Source organism: Microtus ochrogaster, linkage group LG1 (assembly GCF_000317375.1).
Source record: "Microtus ochrogaster isolate Prairie Vole_2 linkage group LG1, MicOch1.0, whole genome shotgun sequence".
NCBI classification, from domain to species: Eukaryota; Metazoa; Chordata; class Mammalia; order Rodentia; family Cricetidae; genus Microtus; species Microtus ochrogaster.
Window position 1 is genome coordinate 9210782 of NC_022027.1, and position 12351 is coordinate 9223132.

The following is a 12351-nucleotide window of genomic DNA, read 5'->3' on the forward strand; positions in this document are numbered from 1 at the left end:
GTTTATATTTATTGTAGCTGTAGTGATATACGTCCATAGCAAATCATGAGGATGGGCATCCAAGTTGTATTTAATTTAGCATCTCCTCAAGCATGTGCTGAGAGCTTCTTTTATGGCTCTTAGTGATATGAGAGGTAGTAGAATGTCCAAGACAGTGTTCTCAACCTTCCTAATGCTGTGACCCTTTAATGCAGCTCCTCATGTTGCGGTGACCCCCTAACCATAACATTATTTTGTTGATACTTCATTACTGTAATTTTGCTACGATTATGAATCATAATGTACATATCTGGTATGCAGGGCATCTGATCTGAGACCCTTGCTGGGGCCAAGACCCGCAAGTGGCAAACCGCTGCTCCTAGGAGATCTTAGCAGAGGTCTTTGGGTTACTGTAGGAGTATTCGAAGTGGACAGGAAGATTCTAGCTCATTCCTCTTTCTCTTTACCAATTCCTGGTCATGAAGCAGAAAGCTCAGTCATACCTCTCTGCTGTGAGGTATTGCCTTGTCTTCGTGTAGAAAAGCAATAGGGCTGGTCTTGGGGTGAAACTTTAAAACCAAGTCACTTGAAACAGTCCTTCTTTATAAATTGGTTTTCTCGGGCATTTGTTATAGTGATGGAAAGCTGTCTAATACATCCATTCAGCGTGAATACAGAGGAAGGCAGAAGGAGTTCTAGCAAGAGATAGAGCAGGAACACGGCCTTATGTCAAGGTAGCCTGCCATCTATCTGGGAATGGCCAATTCAGGTTGTCTTACCTAGGGGGAAAGGATTTATTGTAAATAAACAGAGCCAATTGTTGTGTATATAAAAATTGCTGAAAATGTGTACAATAGTTTAAACACATGAAGAGCATTCTTTCTATGCCATTGTATTGTGTATTTAAAAATTGCTCTAAATATACACAGTCATTTAGCCAGGTAAAGACCATTCTTCCTATGTGATTGATAAGAATTTCAACAGCTCAGTCCACCCAAAGTTTCGCCTTGGAAGACAGTCCAAGGGGCATTCAAAGTCTAGGAAGTAAAAGTGATCATTTTATGTTGTTCACACATGAAAACAGCATTTCCTTGGGGAAGATAATGGGGATCCAGAAGACCTGTACTAGAAGAATTATTTTGTCCTCTTCTGGTTGGATCTTAGAAACTCTGCTTGCTCTTGTTTTGCTGCTAAATGGTCTAATATAAAGGCTATTTATTGATCATAATGAAATCCATCTATCTATCTACTATCTATCTATCTGTCTGTCTGTCTGTCTGTCTATCTATCTATCTTTCTATCTATCTATTTCCTATCTATCTATCTATCTATCTATCTATCTATCTATCTATCTATCTATCATCTATCATCCCTTGTCCCATTCTGCTATGACACTATCCTGTCACGATGAGGCAGGTTGGGTTGAGTGTAGCGATCACTGGCATTCATCACTTTTCAATGAATGTTCTTACACTTGTCTAGGCCTGGCATGTTTCCTCATTCCACTGGACCTCTACCCCAGAGCCATTTCCTTGGCTCATTGTATACCCAAGGTTTTCTTCTTTCCCATGTCCTCATTCCCTCTCATTCTGAGTATCCAGAACTCTGGCACAGTGGCTAAGTGACCAGGTTTAGATGTGCTACTAGAGTTCCTTAGTGTGTCCTTGAACATGTGTGCCTATTGTCTCCTTGTCACAAAACAGTACTCTTAATTGTGTCTGTCTCTTAGAGATGTTGAAAGCAGTAAATTAATCCATGTTAAGTATGTCACCCAGTGCCCTGCAAGTTACTGTGATGATGGTGACATTCAAATCATTAGATTAAAGTAATGCCTTTGACATTCTCCACAGAGGCAAGAAGTGCACAAAATCCAGAAAGATTTAAAATAACCCACTCAACCTTCTGCCTGAGCAATACCAGCTCCCACTTTTTATTTTCTTACTTTTTCATCAGAACATATACATCACTTGATTTGCAGAAAAGACCACGCGTGCGTTTTCCTGTTCAGTGTTCCTCCCCCACTCCCCTTCTGCTTTCCTCTTTGGGGAAAGTTGATGGCCAGAAGCTCTTAAGAGATATATGCTTAGTTTTCCCTAGCTGCAAAAAGCACAGACATGCATCACACAGCTGGGCTAGACTTCCCTTAAAAGTGGCTCCGATAACAAGTACTCGAGAGTTTATTGAAGAGGAAAGCTTCAGGTTCCAAGAAACTTCAATTTATTTGCTGTTTTTCAATAAATGATGCCTTTTCTACTATCATATATCTTTCTGGTGGAGGCCATTCTGAAAGTTTATGGAAGTAGAGGTTTCATTTTAAAAACATCACATTTGGCTTTCCTTACCGGATCGCCGGGAGAAACAAGGCTGGTGTGAAAATTTCTCCCCTCCCTTCAGTTTTACTGAAGAATCATTGATAAATATGAGCAATATAAATTAAATAAATAAAATATACAGTGTGATGTTTTACTATAAAATTACATTTGTAACGATGACCACAGCCAAGCTGAATAACCCCACATAGTGACATCAGGTGGTGAGGATAAAATTCTAACCACTCAACACAGTCCTGTTGATTACAGACCCTGTCAATTCAGTTTTCCCACTATCAATCAGGTTTGGTCACTCAGAGAACAGAGACTCATTGTTTACTGTTCTAGAAGTTGAAAGTCTTAAAGGTTGGACGTCCTGGATTAGGGCGCATACAGGTATGTGACAATAATCCATTTTCAAGATGGCTCCAATTGTGCATCCTCTAGAGAGGAGAAATGTTGTGTCTTCGTGTGGCAGAAGTCACAAATACAAAAAAGGATGGCCTGTCTAACACCTTCTTTCATAGGTAAACCAGTGGCACCCATGAGGGTAGAATCTCTATAATACAATCACTTCCCAAAATCACACCTCCAGGTCCAGTTTTTGTGGGGACTATCTCTCAATTTGGAGAGCACAAAACATTCCAGCCATAGAAATCTGCAGTCCTGACTTGATTCTGATTGGTTAACTAACTGAAGTGTTCTGTCCTTTGGCCAGTGTCTACCCAGTTTCCCATGTTCCACCTCCAGAAACTTTTCTTCTGCTCTTTGTTTCTCTGAGTTTTAGAGTTGATATGCAGGTGTGATTTCCCTCCTGTAACTCGTTTTGTATCTACCCCCACTGAATCTTTAATTATAATTGTCAGTGACATGCATGCACACACACACACACACACACACACACACGCACATACACATTCACATACACATGCACACACCCTACTGAGTCCATCCGTGTTGCTCATATTGTATTTTTGGGGGGATGACAGCCTGGGATTGGATAACTTATCAGAAAGTTTGTTCCTGAAGACAGCTGATTCTCTCTCTCTCTCTCAGCAGCAGGGTTGTCTGTATCTCTCCCTGCCAGGGTCTGTATTCATGTGATAGTAGATGTCCATTCCTGTCTGTGTTCACCAAATGACCACCACCGTGTGTGTTTTCTTCCTCTCAGGATGAACCAAGCTCTGGGATGGACCCCTGCTCTAAGCGGTATCTGTGGCAAACCATAACGCAGGAGGTTCGGGATGGCTGTGCTGCGGTGCTGACCTCTCACAGGTGAACTGTCCCCTCTGACTGCCAGTTCCAGAGCGAGGCTTGGGAGCAATGACATCACCCAGAGAATGACACAAATGTCTTCATTAGTCTGCAATCCCAGGAACCTTCTGGAGACTAAACCTAGAGGGGTTATATCAGGTGGTCAAGGTCTACAGAGGAGTGGGTTAGAAGTGAGCCTTTCCATGAATGGTGACTATATATCCACTCAAACTGTGATGCTCAGGTGAGGGCTGGCTGAACTTTGTCTGCCTTTCTTTAGGATTCCCTAATTCCTTTCTACCCAGAACCCCCCTGTTCCCAACTGTAAATCATCTGAGATGCCTGCCCAGATGCTACTGGACCTTATTACAGAATTAATTGAGTAGTTAGAATTCCCTACCAGAGTCCCCCTCTCAACCTGATGAAACCCCTATGTGCCATGCAGCAATACAAATGGAGATTTCATGAAGCCATTACTCAGAGAGTGATAGAGTTTGGTTAATGACAACCCTGAAGATGAAATGAAGAACAGGTTATAAGTTTAAGCTTGACTTTCCTTCCATGTTTAACTAAAGTGTGCTATAAGTAAGGTGTCAGGAACTGTTAAGATCTGAAATTTGGCGTTTATGGGCATTTCATATTAATAGAATTATATAACACATTTGGATCTGACCACTTTCATTTAGAGAGCATTTAATGCTTATCCAGGCACATGCCAGTAGTTCCTTCTTTATTCTTGCTGAATAGTGCATGACTGATACTTTAAGAAATAAGGATGACACTGTGGTTCAGTGGGTAAATCTACTTGTACATTTATTGGGGCCCAAATTTGTTTGCCAAACCCACAATTGAGCAAGAGAAACAACTCCTAAAAGCTGTCTTCTTATCTCCATAAACATGCCATAGTATGCATGTGCCCATATTCACACAGAAATACATACATGAGAAGTAATAGCTCAAAAAAAGAAATAAACATTTATCTGTTTGGAGTGGGACATTTGCTACAGTGAGCAAACCCCCAGAGACATATAACATCTTCATCTGAATCCATGTTTATAGTGTTGGGCATTCCATGGCTTTGGAAAAATACCCAATCCTAAGATATAGCCTTAGCTTCCTACATTGTTTGTAAAGTTCCTCATGTTCCCCTGTTCGTCCTTCCTTCTCCCGACCTCTGGCAATCAGACATTTTACTGCCTGTATAGTTGTGCCTTATCCAGAAGTCACACATCTGGAATCCCACCCAGGCATTTCACGTCTGGCTTCTTTTCCTGTTTCACTCATTTTCTCCTTGTTAATAAGCCCGTTGCCTTTCAACAGCGAGCACTATTCTATTGTCTGGCTGTGCCGGAGTTTATGTATCCGCTCACATACTGACAGATGCTTTGATTACTGACAAGTTTGGGTAATTACGAGCAAAGCTGTTATAAACATCCATGTGCAGGTTTTTATGTGGATGTTTTTCAGACCTTTTGAGTAAATGCCAAGTAGCTAGATTTGTTGGACTGTGCAATGAGCTCGTGTTTGACTTGCGAAGAATCCCTCTTTTCTTTTGGTAGCAATACCAGTTAAACCTAGAGCCCGACACACACTAGGCACGTGATTTACCACTGAGCAACATTCTCACCTCTCATTTACCCTTTATTTGGAGGCAAAGTTTCAAAGTTGCCCCGGCTGGCCTTCAATTTCCTCCCTAATTCAGGATGGCCTTAAAACTGTGTTCTCTCTATGTTAGTTAGCCCCCCAAGTCACTGGGAATATAAACCTTTACCACAAGGCCCTCAGGATTATCTTTTTCATCTTCTATTTTTGTGACCTTATATTTATGTTTTATTATTTAGGTAGAAGAGGTTATACATACTGAGATCCTGTGGTAAAATCTCTTCTTGGATGTATGCTTTTAAATGCTTTCTCTTAGTCTATAACTGTCTTTGGGAATATTAATATTTAAGGTTTTCCTATTAATTTTAACTGTTCTATGTTTTCATAGTTTGTAGAAATTATAGCTATGAACTTTTGGCTTTCAATTCATGAGAACACTTGTTCTAAGATAGGTTAATACTGCTAGCTTTTAATAATCTTTGCTATACTTAAGGCTATTTATGTTTATATAGAATATAATGAAAGAATCTCAACTCACTGCTATGCATGTGGCTATCTAATTGTTCCAGAACTGTCTTGTGGGAAAACTACTCATTCCCCATTGCGTTATGGAGGGAGTGTTGTGGGTAATCAATTCTCTGTGATGAGCAGTCTTCCTCTGCATGTTGGGACCTGCTCTTGCCCTCAGCTCACAGGACTATCCCATTACAGGGCATTTTTTGAGGCATGGCCAACAAGGTGTGTGACTTCTCCATCTTTTTTTTCTATTACTGAACCTTTCATTCATCCACACACACTTCCTAGTCTCCCCTGTGGTTTATTCCTGATACTCAGTTTATTTTGAAATGTTCTTTAATTTTCAATGTTTTTGGAAATTTTCCTAGTTCTTCCTGTTCCACCATTTAAATTTAACCCTGGTAGGCTTGGAGAAAGGTTGGTTTCTACCATTTAAAATTTATTAGAAGACTTTAAATTGCCTATAACAGGGGTCAATAGAGGAATTACAGTCTATTTTCCATAAAGCCTTTCTGTTGAAGAGTGGACTTGTTAGATGACAGCACATCTCTGGACACTGAAGAGAAGTTTGTAGCTATTGCCATATTTTAATTTAATATTTCCCCATTTTGTTTTATTTTATTTTCTGGATTTTATTCCAAGATTGGATAGTTTCTGCGTATCTCTAAGTCTTCTGAATTTTCCCTCTCTCACCTTGGATGTGGGTGTAGGTTCCTGTCGAGTTTTTCAGCTCATCTCCTGGCCTGTCCTCACCTGCCCTCAGTGGCCTATGCTGAATCTAAGCAGGGGGATAGTGGCCCACACTAGGCCACAGGTGAACATGTTCTTACTTTGTCAGGTTTTTTTGGCATCATCTTTACAGAGTCACATGCTACATTACCGTTGCTCCATTCTTGCAGTTGTGAAATCGTTTCGTTTTTAGTCATGTCCAAATTTCTTGTTGGTTTTGGGGACAATAATCTGGTAATTTTCTCACTCAGATGTAACCCAAAGGGCCACACCTGAGTTTTTGTTTCTATTCTGTTTTGCCTTCCAAAGGACTATTTATTTTGCTGAAACAAGTGAATTTGATAGTTATTTGACTTTATAATAATGTGCATGTATTCTTGCTGTAGATGTTCGTACTGCTGTGGAGTTTCAGCAATTGCACACTGATATACTGACTCTGCTTGCATCTGTTGCTGATGCAGGCATGGTTCTTGATGTCCAACCATGGTCCTTAGATGGGTAGAGTAGTATAATGGTGAAAATTCTTTTTATTTCTCATAATATATGTAATTAATGTAAACTATTCTCTCAAAGAGACCACTTATCACTGAGGTTTCCCTTTTAAAACCTCCTATTCATTTGCTTTCACGCCAATATTCTACATTTGCATACATACAGATTGATTTCTCCCTATTCATCCGATATAAAGATGTGAATAACTCTGTGTGAATGAAAATGAGGGAGGCCTGTATGATCCTGTGATTTTGATGCAATATTTTCCTCTGCGGATGCCTTAACACACAGCATTCTTGGGCAAACATAAGGCAGGAAATGAGTGGGAGGGACTGATAATTGTCCATCCTGGAAAGGACATTTGGCTTTCTCCTACTCATCCAGTACTGATGCCAAAGTTCCAGTACAGGCCTTTAAATCCCAGTCTACCCCCTCATTGCTTATCAATACCATGCAGGATAACCACCCAGGGAAGAAAGTCCATGTTCATTTTGTTTTTAAGTAAATGACCCATGGTTGGTTTCACTGTTGGCCAATCTTAGGCTTTGTGTTTTCTTCTTTTTAGAAAAGACAATCAAATTAAATTCTCTGCCCTGAGCTCTGGGCTCAGATTTTGTTGTACCCACAGATACTGAACTGTGGTATAGTCCACTTAGACCTGCCACGTCATTCACTCTAATGTTGAAGCTCAGACGGACAATGATGTAATCCTTCATGTGTCCAAAGTTCATTTAAGATATTAATGTAAAAATAACTTTGTGTCCTTCCGACAATAGCATCTTTAATATGATAAGACATGTTAAATTTAAGTTAGTTAAGGAAACAGAGGTTTTCTGGTGACACTGACATACTATCACAGTAACTCTAGAGGCTGGACGATTGAAATTAATTTGAACTGCCTTTGTAGGTTACATAGTGAGTTCAAATCCAGCTTGGGCAATTTAGTGAGAACTATCCAGAAAGACAAATAAAATATGTACTCACTCATAACTGGCTTTTTGACAGAAAGCAAAGAAAAACCAGCCTACAATCCACAACCTTGGAGAACCTAGACAACAGAAAGAGGACCCTAAGGGAAACATACATGGACCTAAATAGGAAGGAGAAAAAGACAAGATCTCCTGAGTAAATTGGTTGCATGGGGGTTACAGGAGAGGATAGAAAGGGAAAGGAGAGGAAGGGAGGGGAGCAGAGAAAAATGTATAGCACAATAAAAACAATAAAAAAGGAAGAAAAAAGGAAAGTAAAGAGAGAGCTGGGGTTTCATCTGATGGTCTAGTGCTTGTCTAGCAGGCGCAAGGCTCTGGATTTAGTTCCCAGTTCTACAAAAGTATATGAACAAGAAAAGAGCTAGCCAGAGAAAACCATTTGCTTAAAAAACCTCCTGCACTGTTGCCTGTGTTCTCTCAGGCCAACCCATGGCACTTGGTTCCAGTCTCCAATGTGTCTCTCGGGCTTCTTAATGAACTTCTTATTTTGCTTCACTCTGAGTCACTTGAAATTCCTTCCTGTGAGGTAGTCCAGGAAAGAGTAGACCTGAGTTGAGGTCTCCACAGGGCAGGGACTTCCTAGGTTACTTACTGGTATAATAAGTGATTATATAATCACAGTCTACATTTCCAAGTTCCTAGAAAAGAAATCTTTGTGAAATATACTTTTTCAAAATTTATGGCATTTTTACTCTACTGTCTGCATATGAGATTAACGCATTTTGAGTTTCTGAGAAAATGTCTGTAACTAACTGGTCATTTGTTGATTGAACAACTCACTGTTTTCATTGGAAATGGAATAGAGGGGGAAAGACATTTTCATTTAGACACAGAACTAGGGATCGAACAGCTCGTGTTCTGTCTGTTGCTTTGTTGATATGTTTTTTTTTAATTGTTTAGCAAATATTTAGTTTGCTAAAGTGGATTTTTATATTTATTAATTCTTTGAGAATTTCAGACAATATCAGCTCCTCCAAGACTCCCCTTGCCTTCATTACCCATTCAACTTTGTGTCCTTGTTTTCTGTTTGTTTGGTTTTTTTTTCCAGTCCATAAAGCCCAACTTGTTCTAGTTATGTAGTTTTGGGAGTCTGGTCACCCACTGGAGCATAGTTGGCTTTCTCAGAGCCATCCCATTAAAGGAAACCTAGCAGCGAGGAGAAGAACCTTGTGCCCACGTTCCCCTTCCATGCTGGGGTTTTGTCTGGCTTTGACTTTATGGATTTTCTGCATGCTGTCATAATCACCATGAGTTCATATGTGCACCTGCCCTCTTGTGTTTGGAAGACTCTCTTTCCTTGCAGCCAGCTAGAGCCTCTGGCTCCCAGCACAATGATCCCTAAACCTTGGGAGGAAGGATGTGACATAAACGTCCCCTTTAAGGAGTATTCTGCAGTCTCTTTTAAATGCTATCACTGTGTTTTGACACCTTTGTTAGAACTCTGGAATTTTGGATTGTCAAGTGTATCCAGAATCCCTTCCAGAGTTTCTTCCACTGCTGTTATGTTTGGAAAGTGCACCCCGTACTCACTCATTTCTGCATTTGTACTACCTACGGTATGTTTGGAGCCCTTTTGTTCTAATGCCGTTTTCTGGTATAAATTTAACATGTTTCCTCTTTGTAATCCAGCATTGTAACAGCCGCTTCTAGCGCTGTCTTCCCTCAAAACTTTTTCTACAGTTTCTTTTATCTAATTTTAAATTTAACATTTCCAGCATCTTCATGGGGTTGATTGCATTTTGATTTGCATTATATTCCATCCACATTATAATTTGTGAATCATAGTTATAACAATTATGAATTGTAAACCTTTACAATTCTATACTGAATATTAGAATAATGTAATTTATAGTTACAAGTTAAAAGTTTGTCTCTAGTATTTTGTTTCATATTTTACATGGTATTAAAACAAAATTTTTTTCTAAAAGTGGGAGGGATTTTTTTAATGAAATGTTTTTCTTTTAAATTTCTATACATTCTTTATTAAAGTAGAATTACGTCACTTTGCTCGTTTCCTTTCCTCCCTCCAGGCGTACACAGGTACTTTCTCTCCAGCCCCTCTCATGTCACCTCCTGAGTCCCAAATTGATAACCTCTTTTTCTTTAATATTGATACACTCATACATATTCTCTCTATGTCTGCACAGATGTGTAAATACAGCCTAATGAATTCATTTTGTTGCTTGTGTGTACACGGTTTCCAGGCTGACCCCTTTGTACTGGATCACCCATAGCGGGCTCATCTTCTATTCGTTTCCATATTATAACAGTTTCCTATTTTTGAAATACTTTCCCCTGTTTCATTGACTCAAGATTTATTTATTTTTCGCTTGTCAGTAAAGTTTTGTCATTCTCTTTGTAAAGAATTCATGTATTATTTAAGATCCCCTGTACATACATTTTTGTATTTTTGATGATTGCTAAATGATTCTTTCCTGTATATTTTATTGTCAACTGTTCTTCCAGGCACATAGATAAGCTAATGACCTTCACTAAGTTGGCTGTCTAAATAAAATCTTAGGAATATTCAAGTCATGTTGTTTCATTTTCATGAGTGTTCTATATTAAAAGTTACTTAATTTGAACCAGTGGTATTTTTGCCTCCTTTTTATTTCTGATGCTTGAACAGGGCTCATACCTTTATGATATGGCTTATTTCTATGCTTTTATTTCCTCTCAGCATGGAAGAGTGTGAGGCGCTGTGTACCAGGCTAGCCATCATGGTGGACGGCAGCTTCAGGTGTCTCGGCCCCCCTCAGCACATCAAGAACAGGTACTGAGTTTCTTTGTCTGTTTCAATGATTCCTGCCAATCCAGCAGCATGACGTCTGTTGCAACAAAGGCTCTTTCCAAACTGTTTGCTCCAATTAATTTCTCCTGACATCTAGTAGTGGATGGGGATTCTGGGAAACTTAGGGCCAGTTAAAATAACTATAATTATCAAGTCAAAGACAGCAATTCCCAGGCAGTTTCTTTAAAACTATTTTGCTTCCTTTTTCCCAGGAGGCACTGTGCCCTCATTTGTTCTGACAAAAGCAGTGAGGAGAAGATGATTGCAGGGTCCAGACAAAGTCTGGAGGAAAAATGACCACCTTACACACAGAGTGCTTCGTCCAAAGGTGGTGCCACTATATGTGTCTCCCACAGTCAAAGTGCATCAGAGTGCCCGCTTTCCCACAAGATGTTGTTTGGAAAGATGTCTGACAACATAGGAGGGTAAAGGAGGGTCACTGTGGTCCCATTTTGTTATGACTGATGAAGAACCAAAGACTTTTTGTTCTTGAATCTCTTAGACCTATCCCCATTAACCATCGCTCTATCTTCTTTTCATTCGGTCCTTGGAAGCTTATTTTCTTATGAGGGTTTTTGAACACTTTATATCTTGTTATAGCTCATATATTTTAGAATGTCTTGAATAATTTTCCTTGTGTGTGTGTGCGCACGTGCAAGGGTGTGTGCACATGTGTGTGGAGGAGCCTATAGAGGCCACAGGGGACTTTGGATCTCTTGGACTTGGAATTACACATTTTGGTGAGCCATCCAGTGTAATTGATGCTGTCAGTGGTGCTGAGATATAAACTCTGGCGTTCTGATAGAGTAGTAAGCACTCTCTCCCTCTCTACAGAGTGACCTTCTAATTTCCTCTACATTGTTTAATCATAATTTTTGTAGGAAAAATATAGTTTTTCCTGTTTTTGAAAATAAATGCTTTTATCACACAGTATATCCTAATTTTAGTTTTCTCTGTTTCTATTCCTCTCAGTTCCTCTTCCAACCTACATCTGGATCCACTCCTTTTCTGTCTACAGAATGACATAATCTTTTAGGTTGATAAACCTCTTCACTTTCTTTTAGTACTTTTTGGGTTAGAACCACTCATCATTCTTGACAGTTATATTTACCTGCTATGTATGCATGCTTGGCAGTTATATGTACCTGCTAGTTACAGATACATGTAGTGTGTAACTACTTTTACTTTATGGAAACCATAACACTGAGGATAGAAATAGCACGTGAGGGGTGGGTGACATGCTTCTAGCGGCTTCAAGTGAGGCAGTACTGTGGAGGGAAAGTCCACCTTGCTGTTTCTCGTGCCTCTGGTCAACCATTTGCCAGATGAACCTGTTAGAGGCTGCCTCCACTGTGTGCTCTGTATACCTGTACTAAGTATCTTCGGAAGAAAAGAATACTCCACACTCTCTAACCTTTATGAATGCTTATGTAAAGCTCTATAGCCCGTTCCTTATTGTCAGGTGATTTATAGTCAAGTCTGGCTGCCTGCCTTTTGCTTCTAGCTAAAGTTGGCCACAGAAGTCAGTGCAAAGAAGCCCACAGGAGGACTCTTCTGCTAGCTGAAACCATCTGCAGTCTCAACAATTTCTAGCCATTTCAAATTTTGGTCCTGATGTGAGTTGTAAGTTGATGCTGAATTGTTGGTGGATATACATTATAGAGTTTATTCAGCTAAAACTAGTTTATGG

General features: G+C 39.7%; 1 protein-coding gene across 1 annotated transcript in view; it reads left to right on the top strand.

Moving 5' to 3' along the window:
• Abca13 (ATP binding cassette subfamily A member 13) overlaps positions 1–12351 on the top strand; it is a 397315-nt gene that overhangs the window by 353059 nt on the left and 31905 nt on the right. The window contains exons 58-59 of the mRNA XM_013350751.1: positions 3460–3563; positions 10551–10643. Of these exons, the coding sequence (XP_013206205.1) occupies positions 3460–3563; positions 10551–10643 (197 nt within the window). The remainder of the gene's footprint in view (positions 1–3459; positions 3564–10550; positions 10644–12351) is intronic.